Source organism: Peromyscus californicus, unplaced genomic scaffold (genome assembly GCF_007827085.1).
Source record: "Peromyscus californicus insignis strain IS unplaced genomic scaffold, ASM782708v3 Scaffold_24__1_contigs__length_46423439, whole genome shotgun sequence".
Lineage (NCBI taxonomy): Eukaryota > Metazoa > Chordata > Mammalia > Rodentia > Cricetidae > Peromyscus > Peromyscus californicus.
In genome coordinates, this window is record NW_026294535.1 from 6625730 (window position 1) to 6650532 (window position 24803).

The 24803-nt window shown below is 38.4% G+C and overlaps 2 protein-coding genes across 2 annotated transcripts in view; one reads left to right on the forward strand and one right to left on the reverse strand.

Annotated features, from left to right (window-relative positions):
• Positions 1-11425: 11425 nt before the first annotated feature.
• Pmch (pro-melanin concentrating hormone) lies at positions 11426-14365 on the forward strand. The gene is made up of 3 exons (XM_052753032.1): positions 11426-13196; positions 13529-13727; positions 13981-14365. The coding sequence occupies exons 1-3, from the start codon at positions 12948-12950 to the stop codon at positions 14028-14030; spliced, it is 498 nt and encodes a 165-aa protein (XP_052608992.1). The 5' UTR covers positions 11426-12947; the 3' UTR covers positions 14031-14365.
• Positions 14366-14372: 7 nt separating this feature from the next.
• Parpbp (PARP1 binding protein) overlaps positions 14373-24803 on the reverse strand; it is a 55913-nt gene continuing 45482 nt past the window's right edge. The window contains exons 9-11 of the mRNA XM_052753033.1: positions 24212-24293; positions 15124-15256; positions 14373-14708 (exon numbers count right to left, since the gene is read on the reverse strand). Coding sequence (XP_052608993.1) covers positions 14377-14708; positions 15124-15256; positions 24212-24293 — 547 coding nt within the window. The 3' untranslated portion in view covers positions 14373-14376. The remainder of the gene's footprint in view (positions 14709-15123; positions 15257-24211; positions 24294-24803) is intronic.

Genomic DNA, 24803 nt, shown 5'->3' on the forward strand with positions numbered 1-24803 from the left:
GATCAATTCCCAATGTTCTGAGGAACAACTATCTTGATTTCCAAGTGGCTGGATAAGTTTGCATTCCCACAGTTCTGGTGGGAGCTCCAACCTCAACCCCTGGCACCCTGGCATTGTATACCCAAAGACTCTGGAATGTTCTAGTGGAAGATCCACCTCAACTCCCCTCCCCCATCTCTTTCCCCAAACATGCCCCTTCAAAGCCCACCAAACACAGCTCCACCCCCAGAGAGGCTCAAGACCACTCCCACAGGGTATATAAGCTGCATTCCAGAAAACAGACACATAGTTTTCCAGTCTCTTGTCCCCATCTCCTCTCTGGGGGGGCTGGAGAATCACCCAGGAACACTTAACCCATTAAACCAGGGCTTTTCTAATTCAGTCGGATTTGGTCTGATTTGGATTGCTGCATTGGCAGAAAGGCTTATCAGGGTGAAAAAAAAAACTTATCACCCACCAACAATGGAGGAATGTTCCCCTTGTTCCACATCCTCACCACCATGAGCTGTCACATGTGCTATTAATCTTATCCATTTTGACAGGTGTAAGATGGAATCTCAAAGTAGTATTGATTTGCATTCCCTGATGGCTAAGGATATTGAACATGTCTTTGTTTCTTGACCATTTGAGTTTCCTCTGTTGAGACTTCTCTATTTAGATCTGTATCTTGTTTTTTTTTAAATTGGGTTATTCTCTTGATGTCTAGTCTTTTGTTTATTTATATAATTTAGATATTAGTCCTCTATTGGATGTAGAGTTGGTAAAAATCTTTTCCCTTTCTGTAGACTGCCACTTTGTCCTATTGACAGTGTTCTTTGACTTACAGAAGCTTTCCAGTTTCATGAAGTCCCATTTATTAGTTATTGATTTTAGTGCCTACATTATCAGTGTTCCGTCCAGAAAGTCATCTCCTGTACCAGTGCATTCAAGGCTATTCCCCAGTCTCCCTTCTATCACGTTTAGTGTATCTGACTTTATGTTGAGTCTTTGATTCATTTGGACTGGAGTTTTTGTGCAGGGTGATAAGTATGAATCTATATTCTTCTACATGTGGACATCCAGTTAGACCAGCACCATTTGTTGAAGATGCTTTCTTTTTCTTTTCCCATTGTGTATTTCTGGCTGTTAGTGGAATGTCTTTGAGTTTCTCTCCATTTAATTTGATGTTGGCCATGGGCTTGCTGTAAATTCCCTTTATTATGTTGAGGAATGTCCCTTGTAACCCTAATCTCTTCAGGACTCTTATCATGAAGGCATATTGGATTTTGTCAAAGGCCTCTGCATCTAATGAGATGATTGTGTTATTTTGTTTTCTTTCAGTTTGTTTATATGGTGGATTACATTTACTGATTTTCTTATATTGAACCATCCCTGCATCTCTGGGATGAAGCCTACTTGATCATGGCAGATGATCTTGTTGCTGTGTTCTTGGATTCCATTTGCAAGTATTTTATTGAGTATTTTTGCATCTTTGTTCATAAGGGCAATTGGTTTGTAATTCTTGTTCTTTGTTAGGACTATATAGTTTGGGTGTCAGGGTAACTGTGATCTTATAAAATGAATTAGGCAATGTTCCTTTTGTTTCTATTTTTTCTATTTGTGTTAACTCTTCTTTGAAAGTCTGGTAGAATTCTGCCCTAAAGCTATCTGGCACTGGACTTTTTTTTTCGATGGAAGAGTTTTAAAGACTGCTTCTATTCCACTGGGAGTTGTAGGTCTATAAAAATTGCTTATCCGATCTTTAACTTTGGTAATTGGTATCTATTGTAAAAACTATCCTTTTTTTTTTTTTTTTTTTTTTTTAAAGATTTTCCAGTTTGGTGGAGGACAGGTTTTTAAAGTATGTCCTTATGATTCTCTGGATTTTCTCATTGTCCATTGTTGTTATTTTCCTATTTTGTTTCTGATCTTGTTAGTTTGGATATCCTGTGTGTGTGTGTGTGTGTGTGTGTGTGTGTGTGTGTGTGTGTGTGTGTGTGTGTCTTTTAGTTAGTTTGGATAAGGACTTGTCTATTTTGTTTCCTAAAAAAACCAACTCTTCGTTTCATCGATTCTTTGTGTTGTTATCTTTGTTTCTATTTACTTCAGCCCCATGTTTATTTCCTGCTATCTACTCATCTCGGGTGAGTTTGCTTCTTTTTGTTCTAAAGCTCCCAGGTCTGCTGTTAAGTCACTAATGTGAGATTTCTGCAAACTCTTTATGCATTTCTCCAAACTCTTTATGCAGGCATTAGTGCCATGAACTTCCATCTCAGGGCCACTTTCATGGTGTCCCGTTAGTTTATGCTGTGTATTCGTTTTCATTGCATCTTAGAAAGTCTTTAATTTCTTTATTTCTGGTTAACCCATTTTTCATTCAGTAGAGTTGTTCAGTTTCCATGAGTTTGAAAAAAGTTCCATGAGGTGCAGTTATATTCTTTTCTGTTTGGGTGAACTATTATGTAGATATCTGTTAGGTCCATTTGGATTATAACATCTGTTAGTTCCAGTATTTCTGTTTAGTTTTTGTCTGGATGACCTGTCCATTGGTGAAAAGTAAGGTATAGAAGTGTTCCACCATCAGTGTGTGAGGGCCAATATGTGATTTAATCTGTAGCACTGTTTCTTTTACAAACTTAGTTGACTTTATGTTTGGGATATAGATGTTAAGAATTAAAAAGTAATCTTGGTGGATCTTTCCTTTGATGAGTATGTAGCATACTTCCCTATATCTTTTGATTAGTTTTGGTTTGATATCTATTTTGTTAGATATTAGAATGGACATACCAGCTTGCTTCTTAGGTCCATTTGCTTGGAATATATTTTTCCAACCTTTTTACCCTGAGGAAATGTTTTATCCTTGATGTTAGGGTGCGTTTCTTGTATGCGGCAAAAGAATGCATCCTGTTAATCCATTCTATTCATCTGCATCTTTTTATTGGGGAATTGAGGCCATTGATATTGGGAGATATCAATGACCAATAATTGATTTGTTATTTTGTTGTTGTTACTGGAGGTGGTGGTGGTAATGTGTGTACATGTGGTGGGGGGGTCCATTCTTTTGATTTTGTTGGTGTGCGATTATTTATTTCCTGTATTTTCATGAGTGTAGTTAACCTCCTTAGGTTGGAATTTTCCTTCAATCACGTTCTGTAGGGCTGGATTTTAGATAGATATTGTTTAATTTTGACTTTATCATGGACTATCTTATTTTCTCCATCTACAATGACTGAACGTTTTGCAGAGTATAGTAGCCTGGGCTGTCATCTGTGGTCTCTTAGAGTCTACAACACATCTGTCCAGGCCCTTCTGGCTTTTACAGCATAAATTAAGAAATTAGGTGTAATTCTAATAGGTCTGCCTTTATATGTTATTTATTTTCTGTTGCATCTTTTAATATTCTTTTTTGTTATGTATGTTTAGTGTTTTGATTCTTATGTAGTGAGGGAACTTTCTTTTCTGGTCCAGTCTATTTGGTGTTTTGTAAGCTTCTTGTACCTTGACATGCATCTCCCTCTTTAGGTTAGGAAATTTTTCTTCTATGATTTTGTTGAAAATATTTTCTGACCTGCTGTGGTGGTGCATGTCTTTAATCCCAGCACGAGGGAAGTAAATGCAGGCAGATCTCTCTGAGTTCAAGGCCAACCTGGTCTCCAACGGGAGTTCCAAATTTGTTTCTGGGCCTTTGAGCTGACATTCTTTTTCTTTCTCTATCCCTATTACTCTTGGGTTTGGTCTTTTCAGTGCCACAGATTTCCTGGATGTTTTGTGTCAGTTTTTTAGATTTACATTTCTTTGAGCGATGCATCCATTATATCTTCAATGCGTGAGATCCTCTCTTCTATCTCTTGTATTCTGTTGGTGAAGCTTTCTGCTGCAGTTCCTGTTCAAACTCCTAAATTTTTCATTACCAGAATTCCCTCAGTTGCTGTTTATTGATTCTATTTCCACTTTTAGTCTTGAACAGTTTTATTTGTTTCCTTCAACTGTTTGTGTTTTCTTGGATTTCATTAAGGAGATTATTAATTTCTTCCAATTGTTTGTTTTTTCCTGGATTTCATTAAGGGATTTATTCATTTCCTCTTTGTGGACCTCTATCATCTTTGTAAAGTTGGTTTTAAGGTCTTTTCTGAGTGTGTGCTTCATAAATGTTGAAATAGTCAAGGCCTGCTGTGGTAGGATAGCTGGGCTCTACTGGAGACATATTGCCCTGTTACTGTGTTTTTATGGTGGTGTCTAGGCTCCTGAGTTTGGGACAATTATAGGTCTAGGTGCTGATTTCTGGGTGTCTTTCTTGAGTGGGTGTTTTGTTCCTTGGTTTCTGTTTCCTCTCTGGATTTTCCGAGAGTGTGATGGTTGTGTGTTGCCTGTTGGCCTGGCCTGCTTAGATGGCGTGTTCATAGGGAATGCCTTCTGGTGTTGGAGGCTGCAATACTGGGATGAGTTGGGGGATGGAAAGTTGGACTAGAGTCTTATGGTCTCCTGGGGACGGGGTCAGATATAAAAGGGAGACCACAGCAGGTTTCCTGCTACAGAGCTAGAGATGAGACTGGGGAATTGGATCTCAGGAGCAGTAGGAGAGGCATAGGTCTGCCTTCAGCCTACTTGTTGCCCTGGGAGGAACAGCCCTTGGGGTAGCTGAGGGTGCCTGCTGGAGTTGGGGGTTGGGAAAAACCAAGAAGTGGAGGGAGGGAGATTAGAAGGGAAAGATGTGTGGGACCCAGAGAGGATGGGAGCAGCAGACAGGAAAGGCTGCCAAGGGTGTTCTGCTGCAGAGCTGTGGATGAGACTCGAGGATTGGATCTGGGGGAACAGAGAAGAGAATGTTACTTCCTTTATTTTCCAAAGGAGGTTTCTCTAAGACTGGTGCGTGCGTGCATGCGTGTATTCAAGTGCATATGGAAGCCAGAACAATCTGAGGTAATGCTGTTCCTCAAATGCCCTCTACCTATTTTTATTCTAGAGACAAAGTTCCCCCTTCCTTTATTAAAAGATTTTTTTATTTTCATAAGTGTTTTACCTGCATGTATGTAAGCATCCTGCATGCTGGGTGCTGAGAACCAAATCCAGATCTCTGCAAGAGCAGCAAGTGTTCTTAACCACTGAGCCATATCGATAGCCCAAGACAAGGTCTCTTACTGACCTGGAGCTCAATGAGTAATCTAGGCTCGTTGGCCAGTGAGCCCTAAGGATCCACCCATCTCCTCTTTCCCAGTGAGATTACAAATGTGTGCTTAGGTTCTCATGCTTCCACAGTTAGGATTTTGACAACTGAACTAGTTCTCCCCAGATCAGACTGGTATCATTGTGTGAAAGGATTTATCAGTAATGCCATATTCCCTGGCATTTCCCCTGTGACAACAGCTTTTAATTCATGCATTCAGTTACCTTTAATGGACAAAGAAATATTTATATTTCTAGTTTTTTTCTTGTGCCAGACTTATCTTGTGATATTTACTATTTGTTTACAAGAGGAGTCAGAAAACTATAGCCTTAAAGTTGTCCATATTTACAAGTAAAGCTTTATTGTGGCACAGTTAGCCCCCTTACAAAGTACACAGTGCATGGCATGGCTGCTTCTGTACTACTGCAGTAGAGCTAAGCAGGTATCAGTGCATGCAGAGCTGCTTCTGTACCACTGCAGTAGAGCTGAGCAGATATCAGTGCATGCAGAGCTGCTTCTGTACTATTGCAGTAGAGCTGAGCAGATATCAGTGCATGGCGTGGCTGCTTCTGTACCACTGCAGTAGAGCTGAGCAGTTATCAGTGCATGGCGTGGCTGCTTCTGTACCACTGCAGTAGAGCTGCTTCTGTACCACTGCAGTAGAGCTAAGCAGATATCAGTACATGGCGTGGCTGCTTCTGTAACACTGCAGTAGAGCTGAGCAGATATCAATGCATGCAGAGCTGCTTCTGTACCACTGCAGTAGAGCTGAGCAGATATCAGTGCATGCAGAGCTGCTTCTGTACTATTGTAGTAGAGCTGAGCAGATATCAGTGCATGGCGTGGCTGCTTCTGTACCACTGCAGTAGAGCTGAGCAGTTATCAGTGCATGGCGTGGCTGCTTCTGTACCACTGCAGTAGAGCTGCTTCTGTACCACTGCAGTAGAGCTGAGCAGATATCAGTGCATGCAGAGCTGCTTCTGTACCACTGCAGTAGAGCTAAGCAGATATCAGTGCATGCAGAGCTGCTTCTGTACCACTGCAGTAGAGCTGAGCAGCTATCAGTACATGCAGAGCTGCTTCTGTACCACTGCAGTAGAGCTGAGCAGATATCAGTGCATGCAGAGCTGCTTCTGTACCACTGCAGTAGAGCTAAGCAGGTATCAGTACATGCAGAGCTGCTTCTGTACCACTGCAGTAGAGCTGAGCAGATAACAGTACATGCAGAGCTGCTTCTGTACCACTGCAGTAGAGCTGAGCAGATATCAGTGCATGCAGAGCTGCTTCTGTACCACTGCAGTAGAGCTGAGCAGATATCAGTGCATGCAGAGCTGCTTCTGTACCACTGCAGTAGAGATGAGCAGATATCAGTGCATGCAGAGCTGCTTCTGTACTACTGCAGTAGAGCTAAGCAGATATCAGTGCATGGAATGGCTACTTCTGTACTACTGCAGTAGAGCTGAGCAGATATCAGTACATGCAGAGCTGCTTCTGTACCACTGCAGTAGAGCTAAGCAGATATCAGTGCATGGCGTGGCTGCTTCTGTACTACTACAGTAGAGTTGAGCAGATATCAGTGCATGGTGTGGCTGCTTCTGTACTACTGCAGTAGAGCTGAGCAGATATCAGTGCATGCAGAGCTGCTTCTGTACTACTGCAGTAGAGCTGAGCAGATATCAGTACACGGCGTGGCTGCTTCTGTACTACTGCAGTAGAGCTAAGCAGGTATGGCTGTGAGGCACAGAAAGCCCAATGTATGTCCTACCTATCGCTCTGCAGAAAAATGTTTGCCAATTTATTATTCATTTATTTGTAAAACACTGTTGAAGATTTTCATTTCTTGGTGCATGTGTATGTTTCTATGTGTGTATATATGTGTAGATGTTTGTGTGTATGTGTTTTTTGGTTTTTTTTTTTTTTTTTTTTTTTTTTTTTTCGAGACAGGGTTTCTCTGTGTAGCTTTGTGCCTTTCCTGGAACTCACTTGGTAGTCCAGGCTGGCCTCGAACTCACAGAGATCCGCCTGCCTCTGCCTCCCGAGTGCTGGGATTAAAGGCGTGCGCCACCACCGCCCGGCGTGTATGTGTTTTTTGTGGACACATGTACATGTGCTTGTACATGTTTGTGTGTACATTTGCATATGTGTATGTGCGTACATGTTTGAGTGTATACAGGTGTATGAACACACTTGTTTGTACATGTTTGTGTGTTTGGAGGCCTGAGATCTATGCTGAGTATCTTTTTCAATCACTCTCCACATTGTTTTTATTATTATTTTTTGAGATGAAGTCTGTCATTGAATCTGGAACTCACTGATTTGGCTACAATGGCTGGCCAGCAAGGCCTACAGATCCTCCTGGCACACCTTCCCTAGTGCTGGGATGACCAGGGTACGTGACCACGTCTAACTCTTACACCCTCCCCAGTGCTGAGATGACCAGGGAGTGTCACCACGCCTAACTCTTCTGTGGGTACTGGAGATTGAACTTGGGTCCTTATGTTGGTGCAGCAGGCACTTTACCAACAGAGCCAGCTCTTTGCTCTCTTATTTCTTGTCTTTGATTTGCTTCATTTCCTGATTCTTTTTTGTATTCACTAAGATGAAAGCTTAAGGTACAAACTGATTTTTTTTATTTTACCAAATGCACATTTCCTTTTAGGCACATTACCTGGTTCCACAAATTATGTCATATTTATCTTCAATCCAAACTATCCTCTAATTTTTATTATGGTTACTTTCCTAAACTACATGATTTTAATGTTATTGATTTCTAATTTAATTCCAGTGATTCCAAAGTATAAGCTATGATTTAAAAAAACAAAGCTTAGCATATCTAGCAATCATGAAAATGAAACAAATTGTCTAATTGAATCCAACATTATTATAAAGACAAGCTGAAATATGGCAAAGCTATCCCAAAACCCTCAAAATCTGCTCTCTTACCAAGTATCAAGTACACATCAAGACAATACAGCAGCAAAATCTTAACAAATACATCAGCCAATAAACAAATAAGACAGGAGGTCTCAGACAACTCTTTACTGCTAGGGATTTAATTTCTGACACATACGTCAAAGCAAAGCAATCAGAGGAAGGAAGACCTTTTCAGCTACTGTGCTGACACAGCTGGGCCTCCATGTGGAAAGATAAAAACAGAGAACCAGGTTCTACCACTTCAAAATGCAAAACTTAATATGAAAGATGATAGAATTAAATGTAACATAAAAAACAAAAGCTTTCAGGAATGTAAGAAAACATCTTTACAGGTTAGAAATATGCAAATATTTCTTAGAAGACAAAAGCAGTAACAATCCCCCCCACCCCTGCCCCTTGCTCCTGTAGACCAGGCTGGCCTCAAACTCACAGAGATCTGTCTGACTCTGCCTCCCGAGTGCTGGGATTAAAGGCATGTGCCACCACCATGAGGTGCAGTAACAATTCTTAATTTGATAAGTTGTGTCTAATCAAAAGAAAAATTTTATGCTTATCAAAAATTCAACTAAGTTAAGAGCAGATTGAGAGATAATAGTCACACACACACACACACAGAGCAATATACTGGTAATAATTAACTCTTTCAACTCAGTTAATAAAAGGAATCATCCTGTATAAAAAAAGGTAGAGAAAATAAAGGGATACATCTAAATATCAGTGATAAAATCTAGGTGGAAAAATCCAGGTTATTCACTGCATCTGCAATAAAGAAAATAACTGAGTATTTTGTACAGGTACAACTGCAAATAAAAAACAAACAAACAAACATGTCTTTTCAAACTAAACCTGCTAGTAAATTCAAAGACTGACCTAGCTATGGCCCATGCTCTCAGCAGTCCCAATAGAAGACTCACAAGAGAAGCCTCTATGAGTCTGAAACATCATGGGCCAGGGAATCAGATGTTGATCTTTTTGGTACAGATGTGTTACATTTCAAGACTCCTTTAGCAGTATACCTGCATGTGGATTTCTTCTGTGATGAATAACTTGGTTAATATTTCTCTGTGTATTTAAAGACCCACAGTATTTGTTTTTTACTGTATCTTTCAAGTTCAGCAAAAAAGAACTTCCCTAAGCACTGTTTTCCTGCACATAAAAGTTCCGAAACAACCTTGAGGCTTACACTGATAGATTTAGTCAGTAACAAATTCCTCATTCATAGTAAACCAGCGGCTAAGTGACAGGATTCTCAGCAATTATTCTCATCACATAGCAACAGTATGCTAATTGGAAAAAAGAGAATTTTAATAATAAAATGATTTGCAAACAAAGACAGTATTCATAGTAGTTCTTTATTTGATAGAAACCTAGCACTACACAGGTTTCCTGAACCACACAATTCCATCTGACAATAATTTTTCTTCTTCAAAGTTGCTTTCTACTGTTTGTGGAACTTTCATTTTTAGCATCAATGAAAAGGAAATCTGCCATGCTCTATTGCACATCAAAGTAACTGATGGAAAAAAAAGTTATCATTAAAAATTGAAACTATCTCCATAATTAAATGGTTATGAGAAAACCTCACATGGCTCAGAGGCTAGAACAGTTTAAGCAAAATAAAGGGAAACACTAACTAATATTTTAAACTGTCAGAATGGTTTGGATTTGGCCCCAACCTTAGAGGAAGCCTAGCCAAAACAATTCACCCAGTGGAAACTTAAAAAAAAATACATAATTATTAATGTTTACCATACTCCAAGACAGCAGCTCAGAAGAAAAGAAAAAGGTTAGTATTAGTAAGCACTTCTATAGATCATGCACACACCTCCAAAGCAGGTTTTAAATGCTGGAAAACAAACCAGGCCACAAGTAACAGCATTAAGAAGATTAAAAACAACGAACGAACGGCAGCAAATAACAGATGAGCACTCTCTAAGAGCGAAGAGAGCCGAGATTTTTGTGTAAATAACACCCAGAAAACACTTGTCCATTATGACTTTAATAACCCCAAGTGATTGGACATTATTAACTATGTCTATCTGATGAAATATGCTTTGCACACATCATAGAATGTAAATTCTTAAAACAAAAAAAATGAGGGGTTAAATACCTCTCTACAGCTGAAAAGAACAAAAAAAAATTTTAATCACACTAAGAGAGTACCACACCCAAATAGTTTAATAGTAAAGGATAAGAAAAGACTCTCGCCGGGCGGTGGTGGCGCACGCCTTTAATCCCAGCACTCGGGAGGCAGAGCCAGGCGGATCTCTGTGAGTTCGAGGCCAGCCTGGGCTACCAAGTGAGTTCCAGGAGAGGCGCAAAGCTACACAGAGAAACCCTGTCTCGAAAAACCAAAAAAAAAAAAAAAAAAAAAAAAAAAAAAAAAGAAAAGACTCTCTCCCATTTTACAAAGTTATTACAATCTAATGTCACACTCAGACAAATTCAATACTAAAATGAGAACTTACAGATCTCATTCATGATGATGAATTTAAAATAACTGAATGAAATATTTCTAGGTTGAATATAAATAAAAATTGGTTTTACAAGCACATGAAAATTTTAATACTAGAAAAAAACTCTTACTTACTAAAGATGAAAGAAGAAAATTATATGATCATTTCCAAAATATACATAGTATTAAGAATTCAATAAGATCCAACAATCTGTTGTAAAAATTGTCAGTACGGCAGAAATAGGAGAAAATCTCCTACCCATTAGATAGTCTACAAGAGACCTATGGTCGTGCTCAAGGGTAAAGTGCTACTGTTCTCTTTGAAATCATTAGTATGCAGAGAGGCATGTTCCCTCCATTCCAACACTGGCTGGAGGTTTGGGCTAGTGTGTCTTCATTAAAAAGTCCATAAGGAATCCACGTGCTTTTGAACTAAGAATTGTCCAGGAAGAACCAAAGAACTACTTTAAAAAAATTGCAGCAGATGAGATGGGTGGTAGGCTTCATCTACTAGACATTAAAATATAAACTGAAAGGACTGTCAGTGTGACAGCAGAGTGAACAGTTCAGAAAAGAACCCACACATTCAAGGAAGCCTGGCATACTGCACAGATATACCACAAATCAGCAGGAAGAGGATGCATAATGACCCAGGAAACACGTAGACACCGGAAACTTAAAAGTCTAAATATTCTACCATTGGCAACGTTCTAAATAATTTAGAACTAATTAATATATAATAAATGTAAAAATAAAAATATTTAAGTTTAAAAATAAAATATATGAAAATATGTTAATAATCTCAGGAAAATTTCTTTAGAATGCACATATTAATAATTAAACATGAAGAAAAAAATTACATATTAATATTAAGCAGCCTAAGTCATCAAAACACACCACAAAAAAGTTGAAATAACAAGCTCCAAACTGAGAAACATATTCTCAACATGCATATCTAACAATTAATGTCCAGAATAGTGTATAAAGAGTGCTCATAATCAATTATCAAAAGAGAACCAAAAGTCGGACCTGCTTTCTAGCTACTCTGAACGTTAAAGAGAATTGAAAATTTAAGGCCTGCCTCAGCTACAGGGTGAGTTCGAGGCCACACTGGAAAACAGTGCCACACCATCTAAAGAATGAAAACTAGAAGAAAAAAAAAAAGGCTAGAGATGCAGTTCAGTGGTAGAGCATGAGCCCAACATGTGCAGTCCTGAGTTCAAATCTCAGGATGAGGGGAGAGAGCATATAAAATCACAGGGAAAAGACAAGCCTAACACCTTTGGTAATTAGGGAAGTGAAAACTTAAAGTATACCAAGATACTCAAGCTTGTCAGGTCCAAACATGTGGCAAGAGGGATTCTTGTGCCCTGTTAAATGAAAGCATTTCTAAAACCAAAGATATACATATGCTATGGCCTAAAATTCTACCCCTAGAATCACAGCTTTATAGACACACACACACACACACACACACACACACACACACACACACACACACAAAGACATGCATGAGAATACAGTAAAGTCTTAGAAATTAAGTCTGAAATGTGTGATTCAAAGACATAATTTCTAAACTGAATATGGTGGCACAGCACATACCTGTAATCCCAACCGTTGGTAGGCTGAGGCAGAGGGATTGCCATAGATGGAAGGAGAGCCAGGGCTACAAGGCAAGACCCTGTCTCAATAAATAAGAAACAAAGCAAAAACATAAAATGTCTAAAATTAATCTCTATGGAAACCATAAATATTTTTTCACAGACTTTTTATCACTTAGTTACTAAATTTACTAATAATTTATTATTCTCTTGGAACTAAGATAAAACACATCAGACAGATCAGTTTTGGATGAAGAATGAACAGTTTTTTGGTCTGTTTGTTTTGTTAATACTGACAAGCATATGTACTTTAATCACAAAAGATCATATCAAGTATTTATAAAATAAAAATCTTGTCTGGAGATAACTTTTATTAATAAGGATTAAAAGAGCATAAAACTTTATCCTTATCATCCGTGAATGAAATAACTTGTGTTTTAATAGCTTAATCAGGAAATACAAAGAAGGAAACAGTAATATTCAAAGAGCCTGGTGTCCTGTGGTCTTCCTTAATAACAACCCACTTTCAAGAGCCTATAATCTACTCAACAGAAAGCCTTCTATCAAAGGCCTTAATCAGATTCTCAGAAAATTCACACACAAAATACACAAGAGGCCACTAAAGCCCAAACAATCAGGCATTAGCAGCTTTACAAAAGGCTAGATGAGTCAATTCTAAATGATGAAAAGATAAGTCCTTCAAGTGTTTTCTATTCATGCAGAAACATATAAAGGTAGGGAATCATCTGGCCACTGGCAGAGTGCGGAATTCTTCATTTTACCCATTTGGCTTTATGCAAGCATCGAACTAAGGATGGCAAAAATGAGTCTCTCTTCCTACATATTAATGCTGACTTTTTCTTTGTTTTCTCAAGGTATTTTACTTTCAGCTTCCAAGTCCATAAGAAATGTAGAAGATGACATGGTATTTAATACATTTAGGATGGGAAAAGCCTTTCAGAAGGAGGATACTGCAGAAAGATCAGTTGCTGCTCCTTCTCTGGAACAATATAAAAATGATGACAGCAGTTTCATGAACGATGATGAAAACAAAAACTCAAAGGTAAGTACATGTAGTCTGACTTTTATTACAATAGCAGTGAAAATTACTTTTATAATTATAAATAACCTAAAGGTAAACTTGGTATTTTCATTTTGTAAACGGGAATACAAGCAAACAGAGTCACAGTGTGCGTTAAGATAACTAATATGATTTCATACATGCCAGGTACTTCCCCATCTTATCAAAAACTTTGTTTCTTGTATCTAAGATATTTTAGAAGTGAAAAACAGTGTAGCACATCTTAGAACTGATCAGCAAGAATGTTGTGCAACTGCATTTTAGCTCTATTCTGAAGAAGATGGCTGGAATACAAACCAACCTTCTCTTTACAGAACACAGGCTCCAAACAGAACCTCATAAATCATGGTCTGCCACTGAATCTGGCTATAAAACCTTATCTCGCTCTGAAAGGATCAGTAGCTTTTCCAGCTGAGAATGGAGTTCAGAATACTGAGTCAACACAAGAAAAGAGAGAAATTGGGGATGAAGAAAACTCAGCTAAATTTCCTATAGGAAGGAGAGATTTTGACAGTGAGTAGCCTTTTAAAAATTCAATTCCTCTATTTTAATGCTATAAAAAGAGCTCGGAGCTTAACTGATCTGACCATAACAAAATCTAATAAGACCATGGTTCAGTTCTACCAGACAGCAGGTGACCCTGCCAAAATGGGGAATTTTTAAAAATCAGTAACTGTGGCTTGATTTATTCAGAATTCAGTATAATAGGTCCATAATTTTTCTGAATTCTGTGTGGTAATTATAGTCATTGTTTGTTCCCTCCCAGTGCTCAGGTGCATGCTGGGAAGAGTCTACCGACCCTGCTGGCAAGTCTGAAACCTGCTGGTCCACATCATCCTTTCAGAAGAAAATAACTCATTGAAAATGGAGAGCAAAGCCCTTAATGTTGATATGACTTATATATTACCCCAAATGTCTGTTTTCAAATAGTTAAGATACGTAATCATCTAAATGATGTGCTTTGGCTTGTGCATTAAACTTCATAAAGATTCTGCATAATTCTGACTTCCTGGTATTTTTGAACAGTGGTTAACATGTGAGCCTCACATACACTTATTAAAGTAGTAAAGCACCAGAATTTACATCTTGATATTTAAAAGTCAGCTCATGGCTTTGGTGAATGGTCTTATATATCTAGATCTAAGGCATATAGATGAGAAAATCACAGCCTAAAAAACTGAGTTAGCTTGGTCTGGCCAGGAATCAGCTTGCCCCCGGCAGCACACCTACTGCCCTTTGCTCCTCCGGCCAGTTTGCCACCAGCCTTCTTGTGTGAGTCATCGGGTACTTTAGGCAACTTCACATTTCGGTGTCGGGATGGTTCACGTCCATTATCCCGGTGAATACTGTCACTGTCTACGTCCACCTGCTTCCTTTTCGATACTCTATTTTCTGCAGATTTTCTGGGGATTTTGTCATCTTTACTTCTGTCCAGATGCACATTTTCAGAACTTGTTTCAATTCTTGCTCTTCCAACAGAGGAGTGTGCACCTTCTGTTATAAGAATGACAAGGGGAGAGGATTCATGTAATATTTAGTATTATAAGTCATGAGACATATAAAATAATCATTAAAATGGCTAGAGTATTTAAAGACATATTATTTATAATATAATAATCATACTCAATTAGATGCCATGAAGAAGCTATATTATCTTTTTATTATTTCATTTTACTATGACACCTCTCATCCAAAACAACAAACATCTATGTAAAAATACAACAGGTACATACTATGAATTGTTTTTTAAATCCACTTAGTTAGATTAAATTATATCCTATTCCTATCCATAAATCTGAACTTAGGTTCAATTTCTTAAAAAAATCCAGGCCTTAAAATACAAGTCTTTACATTTCTTAGTATTTGCAAAGAGAAATGGGGGACAAATTATTCAAACAAGGATAATTACCAGCAATATCGTTTTCCAAGTGAAGAGCACACAACGGCTTTGAGGGTGAATTAACATTCCACCGATTCCTGCTTGTCATGTAGTCATCTTTGTAAGTACAAGCGAACTGTGATCTAATTAAGGTCTGCCTCATCTGATAACACAAAGAAAAAATATGCAATTATATTTGGTCTTATTTTCCATTTAGTTATATAAATGCTCCCTAGTAAGTGACGCATAATATAAAGACTGCTCTTACAAATCCCACCATTCACTGGGAACTTTTATCTATATTTTGTTTCAGTTTTCAAACTCACTTGTTACTATGGCTAGCCTCTTAGTTCTTTTTAGCAATATCTAGCATTACCCATATATTTTATATTTTTATAACAGTTCTAAAACGCAATTTTATACTCTAGAGGTTTTGTAACAATCCTTTGGGCTGCTTTGGAGTGAGTGTTATGATAACTGAATACATCACACAATCATAAAAAATGGGAGTTCTATATCCTATATTAAAAAAAGAGCACAACACTCCATAAGAAAAAGTAGTACATGCCATTAAAGAAATTGGTGGAAGGACAGCCAAGCACCAGGCCAAGCTCCAGGAGCCCAGTCGAAGAGAGAGAAGAGGGATTCTATGAGCAAGGGGCATCAATATCATGATGAGGAAACCTACAGAGACAACCGAACCAAACTAGTAGGAACTCATAAATTGTGGACCAATAGCTGTGGAGCCTGCATGGGAGTGGACTAGGCCCTCTGCATAGGCGAGACAGTTGTTTAGCTGCTTAAGGGGCCCCTGGTAGTGGGTGGGATCAGGATTCGTCTCTGCTACATGAGTGGGCTTTTTGGAGCCCAGTGCCTAAGGTGGGGCACATTACACAGCCTTGGTTCAGGGGGAGGGGCTTGGACCTGCCTCAATGAATGTACCAGGCTCTGCTGACTCCCCATGAGAGTTCTTGCCTTGGAAGAAGTAAGAATGGGGAGTGGGTTGGAGGGGAAGGCTGGGGGAGGAGGTGGTTGGAGGAGGGAGGAGAGGGGCACCTGTGGTTGCTATGTAAAATGAACAGAAAACTTCTTAATAATAAAAAAAAGAAATTGGTGGAAGGAGAAATAAGAAGACAAAAATGGGAACTGAGAAGTTAGAAGAAACAGAAATAGCAAATGTTGAGCAAGAGGACCACAAACAACATGGAAAGACATTATTTCTTGGTTAAAACAAATATTTGGGAAAACCAGAAAGAGTTTTTAACTATACCATTCTAGAAAGACTCAACCAAGAGTTTTAATGGTCAAAATTTCAAAATATACACTTGTCTTTAACCTCAGAGATAAGAAATGAAAGGCCAACTTTCTCATAAACAGGAGAAAATCAGACAGATAAAGTTAATTCTAAGCAGAGTATGTCGACCTACAACTGTAGTCCTAACACTCCGAGGCTAAAGTAGGAGGATCAAAAGTTGAAGGACGGCCTGGATTATGTACTAAGACACTGGAGGGCAAGGGGGAAGGGAGGAGGGAGAGGGGGAAAGCTAATCTATGAACCAGGACAGGAAAACAAGCAGTCTGGAGATGCATTATGCAAATATGAGACTGCTGAGCTATTATAGGAATAGGAATACATTTCAGAACATCTAGTCTACACATAAAATGTGAATATATCATCAGTCACACTTGGTCGATAACCATTAATTATTATGGGGAGATGTCTCCAAGTCGTTAGAAGCTACCTCATATCCTTTTACCCTTCAAATTATACTTACGTTGGATATTACTAAGAGAATTTATTGATTAAAATATAATTATATATTATATTCAGTAATTACATTTTATGTTATATAATCAGAGACCAGTGTTCTAATTCATGCAGATGTTTGCGAAGATGATAGCAATACAATCACTGACCACAGTTTAAAAGATATGAGAAAGTCCTCCTTCCCAGCTGCTTCATAAAAGCCAATTTCATTTAGAGTGATAAACTCTCCTTTAAACTAATGAAAGCCATTTCCACATTAGTACAAATTGTGTTCCATATTTTTCAATGAAGAACTAGACAATTGGAGTTTGCTAATCAAAAAGAAGTGAAAAGCTATTTTTTACAGAAAGGAGAAACGAGCAGGCTGCTGACAGCAGCAGGCTGGTGACAGCAGCACCACTCACTAGGCATCTGTGAATCCCCAGGAACACACCTTCGGTTGTATCATTTCACCACAAGCCTTCCCGGAGCACAACACTTTGGGTAACTCTTTCTACTGCTTACAAAGAGTTATAAACTTGCTTATAAAGTTACAGAGAGCCAAATGATGTACACATTTAATACTAGCATCTGGAGACTGAGGCAGTACAGAGTTCTAGTCCAGCCTGGGCTACATGGTGACGCCGTCTCACTGCCTTCCTCAGACAAACAACGAGTTACAGGAAGTATGGTAAGACCGCGTAGGCCAAGACTGGTTTAGGTCATTCCCTTAGCATCTGGAGAGTGTGCACCTACACATCGCTACTGCCCCTTACAAACTTTTGGAACCACCTACAGGACATGCCAATAAAAAGACAGAAATTACACTGCTCAGGATAGTCTGTTTTCTCAGTTTCATGTTGAGCAAGAACATACATTTTCTTATAATTTCTTTATTTACTTTTAATATACAATCTAAGAAAAAACTTTTGTTTCCCATTACATGTAGTCAAGAACTAGTGTAACCATCTCTCCTGCTAGAGTTCCTCTTCAGGCACCACATAGGGAAATAGCAAAGCCCTCAGTGACATGTCAAATTCAGAAAACTACGTTACAAGACAGCATGTTCTTATAGCAAGAAGGACAGGTACAGGTGAGAAAAAAATTATTAACCATGAAATACATATCAAAATACAAAAAGCATAAGAGTTCTACGTGACCTTGGAATAGCTGTGTCTAAAATAGCAACGAGTAACTACATTGAGGGGTTTTCTGCCTGTATGCTTGTTTAAGACACAATCTTACCATGCAACCCAGGCTGGCCTCGAACCTGAGATCCTCCTTGTCTTAGACCCCAGAGTGCAAGGCTGCAGGGATTATGGATATGCCCCAGGATACCCAACTCAAACGTTTTTTTCTATTTGTGAAGTGTTGTATATGGATTTTCTTTAGTCTCTTCCTCTACAAAAGTCTTTTCAAATAAAGTACTATTTATTGAGTCTCTATACTACATGATAGGCACAGAGTATTCAAGAGATAACCAGAAAGTGTCTATAATCACAAAGGGGTTTTATTTATAAAATCTTCTGTTGACACAAGCAGAAAGGAATTTCAAAGACTGAAAACTTCCAGACTCTAACCACATAAAAAAATAAAAGGAAGAAAATAGATTCAGAAAAACAAAGTTCTATATTTAGATTAAAAACCATCAAGTATATATGTACAAGATGAAGGTAAGTTGGCTCGAGGGCAATCTGAAATCACAGGTACGTGGGTTTTACAGATCCGAGGACAACTGATGGAGTCAGTTTTCTCCTTCCACCATGTGGGTCCCAAGGATAGAACTCGGGTTGTTAGGTTTGGTGGCAAACACCTTTATCCACTGAGCCATCTTGACAGACCCTTGATAACTAGATAATCTTGAATAAATCATCAACTTCTAATGTGTTCTCACCTAAGTGTAATAATATTCACCTCATAGAACTGTCAGCATTACAGAAGTAAAAAAAATATAGACATTGATTGGCATGGCATACACCTTTAACCTCAGCACTCAGGAGGCAGATGCAGGTAGGTCTCTGTGAGTTCAAAGTCAGCCTAGTCTCTACATAGCAAGTTCTAGGCCAACCAGGGTTACATAGTGACACTGTTTCAAAAAAAATAAAAAAAAAAAGTGTGTGTGTGTGTGTGTCCCCTTGTTTCAAACACCAAAATCAGGGGTATAGAGATTATGAATATACCCCATGTATGCACATATGGAGACATATATATATGATATATACATGTACACTCTAGAGACCTAATAAAGATACTGGATAGCTATTATAACACAGATGAAGTGAGTATATAAAATAAGTTCTGCTGGATCAGACTTCTCAGGTCCAGGTCAGTTCTAAAGAGATTCTAGAATGTAGCTCAGGACAAGGACCTTATCATCAGTGTCTTCATTTAATTATTAAAACAGTGCAAGATAAAGTGGCTTGTATTTATAACTTGAAAGGAAATGCTTTTCCTTTGTTCATAAAAGTTGAATGTTTCTGCACAAGATTAGTGGTCACATAGAATTGAGATTACTTCCTGTTGCAAATCTTCCAAAGCTCTCTGTGTATTTGACTTAGAATCACAAATAAGCAAAACAATTCCCTCCTGAAAGTGCTTTTGAAGTACTAAAAAACCCAGATAATGTCCAGATTCATACATGGCTGTTAAAATCATTTTATGTTCAAGTCACAAGAGAGAAATAGATTGAAAGTGTTCTTTGGTGGAGTGATTTCCCTCCATTGGGAAGATTTCTATCCACAGTGAAATTGCAACGAACTTCAGACTTGCCAAGCATTGGAAAAGTCCTTTGCCACAGCTCTTTTTAAATTAAAATTATTAGGAGGTTCCCAGTTTGAGGAAAAAGTACTTCACATAGGAAAGCCTGACTCTAGTTAAATTAAGATGAATGAGTCAAAGCACTGAACAGGAAGAGACACTGAGTTAGCCAGAAAATGAAAGTCTTACGCTACCACTGTACCATTAACAAGCTTGAAAAGGGAAACTGTCTTCAAAATACCTGCTAACTATGTATCTAAAGTAAATGAATCCAAATTTATCTTATTCTTACATTACCACATTTTCAAAAGAATAGAGATTTTTACTATCTTTTATTTGATACTGAAGAATTTGTACATACATATTTTTCTATCAGAGCAAATTCAATTGCAGAGCTAAATAGAAAAAATTCACTGAAGCAATAACATTATAATTTTATATTTTAAATGAGCCTCTTATTTACTTTTCAGTGATAATCAAACTTTGAACTCTGGAACCTAACTCTAAACCTCGCCCTGCTGCTTGCTGGAAGTGTGGTCTGCAAAACAGCCTCTAGAGTTAACAAGGGTTAACTCTATTTACGACAAAATTCTTAAGTGTCCTTAGTAGAAGAAAAATCCTGCTGCAGATTTAGGTGGTCTTGAGATTTCAAAGGGTGACCAGCCTCTCAAAACACCACAATTCCGCTAACTTGTCCCCTTCCTTCCATGGAGGTCCTTTAAGTGGCCAGTAGCCATCCTCAGCATATATCCCAGCTGGCAAATGATACCAGAAGGGAACAATCAACAATGGACTGTCTATCTGAGCAGGATTTCATTCTCTCTGGATTCTTGCTTTATATTAATACTTCTGCTTCACAGCTCTACCGTGTCTTTAAAATGTGTTTTCCAAGCTTATCTGCCTTTTGTAATCATGTTACTGTAAGAGAAGTGGTGTTCAGCCACAACCTACTACCCCATAGCTAGGAAAAGAAGTCTCCAGTCTGTGACTAGTTACTCAATGCTGTTCCTTGGTTCTTATTTGAAAGCATCTGATTTCTCCCCAGAGTCACATATTTTCTGGCCCTTGTTTCTCTGTTGCCCAAGGAATGGTGGGGGTAGATATCGAGGTCATCTGAGGCAACAGTCTAAAGAAGGTTCTGGTTTCTGGGTCCTCTTCTTGAGTTTATTTATATATATATAAATAATATATATATATATATATATTATTTATATATATATAATCAGAAGGTCTACTTTATCTAGTCAGGATTCTGCTTCATTCTAATTAGAGACCTGGTTGGATAAGATTTAGTATGGAGCCCAAGAGCCTCCACTTCTCTCAATATATAATCTCAGAGTTCATTCTCACACATTACTATCTAATTGCTGTGCCTATCATTTCTTTGAAAAATAAAGAGAAAAGAGAAACACACACATTTATTTGGCTTCTCAGTTTGGGAAATCCTAGGGACAATTCTCATAATTCTGTATATTCACTAGAACTGCATCTCTCTATCTGATGACTAGGACTAGATTAGTACTGCATCTCTGTATCTGGTAACTAGGACTAGATTAGTACTGCATCTCTCTATCTGGTAACTAGGACTAGACTAGTATTGCATCTCTCTATCTGGTAACCAAGACTAAATTAAGTTGCTAAGTCATGCTAAGCTTCTTCCCTTTGAGACCTTCAGCTTCTGTTGTGGGCCATTTTGACTGTAATTTATTATAATATTCTTTGTTGTTAGTTCTCAGTGATTACTTCTGGGGGGTGTGTGTGTGTGTACACAAAGCTGCCCTCATTTAACCTGGCACGTGTGGAAGTCAGAGATTGTTGTCAGGATGTTTTCCTCAATCACTTTATCACCTAAATTCGCGAGGCAGGGTCTCTCCCTGAAGTCTCAGCTTGCCATTTGACTGGACTGGCTAGCCAGTGCTCACCAGGACCCTGTGACTACCTGTCCCTCCCACAGCCTGCCTCCCCCTCCCAGGGCCCTGGGTATGGGCGCATGCCGTGCTAGGAACCTGAACTCCAGTCTCTGTGCTTGTGCGGCAGACACTTCACTAAGTCCCCATCTCCTTAGCCCTACTTTTGTCAGGGTTAATTACTTTTCCATTCATTTTAGGAAGCCAGGGAGAGGAGATGCTGAGACTCCATCTCAATTCACCTTTTAATTTGGACATGCTTTCAAGTTTTCAAGTTCCCAGGCTAAACCTGGTTATCTAAGACAGAATTTTCCAACACCACAGGACAAGAACCATCTATGGAAGCCACAGAGTTACAGAGAGGGCAACTTTCTCACGCCACAACTATCTAAATTTCACTCCACCTACTTCTTCTTGGTTAAGGATCCCATACTTTGTGGGTCGAGTAGTTTACATTATTAAGTACACAAATATATATACAGCATGGACCCATTGAGATGGTCAAAGGCATTAAAGACACAGTAGAGAAGAAGCATGTCCAGCCTTTCAGTTGACGCAGATAGGCAAGGTGCTGCCAAATCAAGACAGAAGGGATAAAACCATCCACAGGAGTTTATGGAGGCTAATGTGCCCTTGAAAATCTTCTAATTAAAAAAAAAAGGCAATTTAATAAGCTATTTAAACTAGTTTAAAAGTAATGGTAAAGAAATGGGAGAAATATTCTCCAAAGGTCTGTATCAAAACCATGGAGGTTTAGTGAGAACCTTTCAGTTTCCTTCATAGGGATGAATTTATTGGACAATCAGATGCAAGTTTCCTAGTAGACCACAGTGTACAATGAAAGTTAAAGACCTAAGTTTGTGACCAGAAAAGTATTCATTTATATTTATGAATAAGGAAACTCAAATCTAAGGAGAACTAATTTTCCATGTAGTATCGATTTGAAAATCTAAATCCTCAAACATTTTCTTCTTTTAAAATGCTCTAAGTATTTCAAGTGCAGACTGCATGTAATTTCCATAACAAAGAAAACAAAACCAAACAAAAACCTCACCACAACTCTATGTCAAAAGGGCAAAAGTAGCAGAAAGATAGAGCAATAAGTGGCTGGACTACGATTTCATCATCACTCTAGGAGGGAATGTTAGCGACATTTCTTGTTATTCCTAACAAGTACTTTACCCAGCCATGCTTCAGTTACGTGTCTGGCTACACTGAGAGATTCCACGTTTTGCTTTTACAAAGGCTACTTACTATAAAGCACAGTTATGAACTCTTTATTGTCTTTTAGTTCCAGAGCTGTGTAGACTAGACTTCGCTGTTAAACAACAAAGCAACGTAAGTTTAATTTCATGAATGTGCAAAGTGACATCAGATACTGCATGGTCACTGTAATATTAGACAGCATTCCCTATGTAAATGACACTAAATCAGAGGATCTTTTCTATTTCTCTAACACACATGAATTTGTTTTCATTTTATACTAATTAGCCGAGACTTGAGATTTCTAAAAAGGCACAATTCCAAACTACATTCTAAATATTTGTCCTTATACCCACATATACATGTAGTCCTCACCACTTACCAAGCAAAATTCTCTTCACAACAGATGGAGACTACTACAGAAAACCATCGCCAACAAAACGGTTAGCTGTGGAGCCCAATCCCAAGGGATACATCTACAATACAACTCCAAGATCTAAGGCTTAGGGATCAAGAGAGAGGAGAGGACAGAAAGACTTTTAAAAGCCAGAGGATCAGGGAGTTTGTTGTGAGATTGGGTCACATGACCTACACAAGGACGACACCAACAGACACGCTAACATAGATGAGGGCAAGGAGGGGGGGAGGGGGGGAGAGAGGAGAGAGGGAGGAGGGAGGGAGGGGGTTAGGGCTCTCAAGAGGCCTCTCCACGGAGAACCATGAGCAACACAAGAATGCTGAGAGTCGAAAACTAGTCTTCCCCAGGGAAAACCACACCAATTAGTTATCTAATACCAAATGGTCAGCCATGAAAGTAAATACATACAAGTAACATTATACAGACTGAGCAGATTGTGTGCATATATGTATACCTGTATATGTATGTGTGTATATATGTATGTTAGATGTATACATATATACATGTTAGTTGTATACATATATACATACAATCTGCTCAGTGTGTGTGTGTATAATATATATACATACATACATATACACAGTGTGTATACACACACACACAAATGTTCTACTAGAAGATCAGAACACCGACTTCAAGTTAAATGAAAACATAAACACCCACTAAGAAACAATGTAAAGACTCTCATGGAATCTATAACTAACGATCTCCCAGCATTATGTCTTCAGAATTTATGACAGTTGATTATCTCAGTCCTTGTTACAGTGATGACAACACACTGAGTCTCCATGCACTGGGACATCAGAAGCACAGACAAGGCCACAGCTCCTTACTTCTCCTTTCATTCGCTCGACAGACACTGATGGAACATTTACAACGGCAAGTGCTTACCTCTGTCTTTCATTCAGCTCCAGGAAATTAGAAAGCAATGTGTTTCTATACCAACGATCATTATCATTGCTTATTTTTCATTTCCTTCTTATTGTTACATGAATTGCATATTTGCAATATTCAGCCCAGTTTTATATACTTATTTCTTCCAAAATAAATCAATATTTGACATTTTATGATTAAATCTTCTTATACCTTAATTTTTTCTGCTTGCACTGACTTATGGATTCGCTCTCTGAGGGGTTTAATTGATGTATTATTCGCTTGTGTGGGAGACCTATGTAAAAGAAAAAGACACACATATTAATAGAACTTGAATATTTCTGCCCTTTCAAATTTTATATTGACATTTAGTTGCCAATGAGACAATATTAAGAGGGAAGGCCTTTAGAAGGTTTTCAGGTTAATGATTTGGATTAGTGTTCTGATAAAAGAGCATGAGACCCTGCTTGGCCATGGTTGTCCTTTCAAGTTTTCTACCTGTGAAGATGCATGGGCAGGTACAATGCATGAGGAACGGGCCTCAACCCATAAATGGCAACCAATCTGCGGACACTGAGAGAGTGGGATTTTAGCCTCTGAACTACAAGAAATGAATTTATTTATAAATTATCCAGTCTAAGATAGCTTTTGGTAGCAACTAAAATAAACTATAACACTTATAAGCCAGAGTAGCTTTTAAACTAGTTTTCTCCCTACTCCCATAGCAGCATATTTACAAGAAAAACAAACAAACAAACAACAAAACAAAAAAAGCCTGCGATCCTGTGGCAAGGATTCGAAGAGA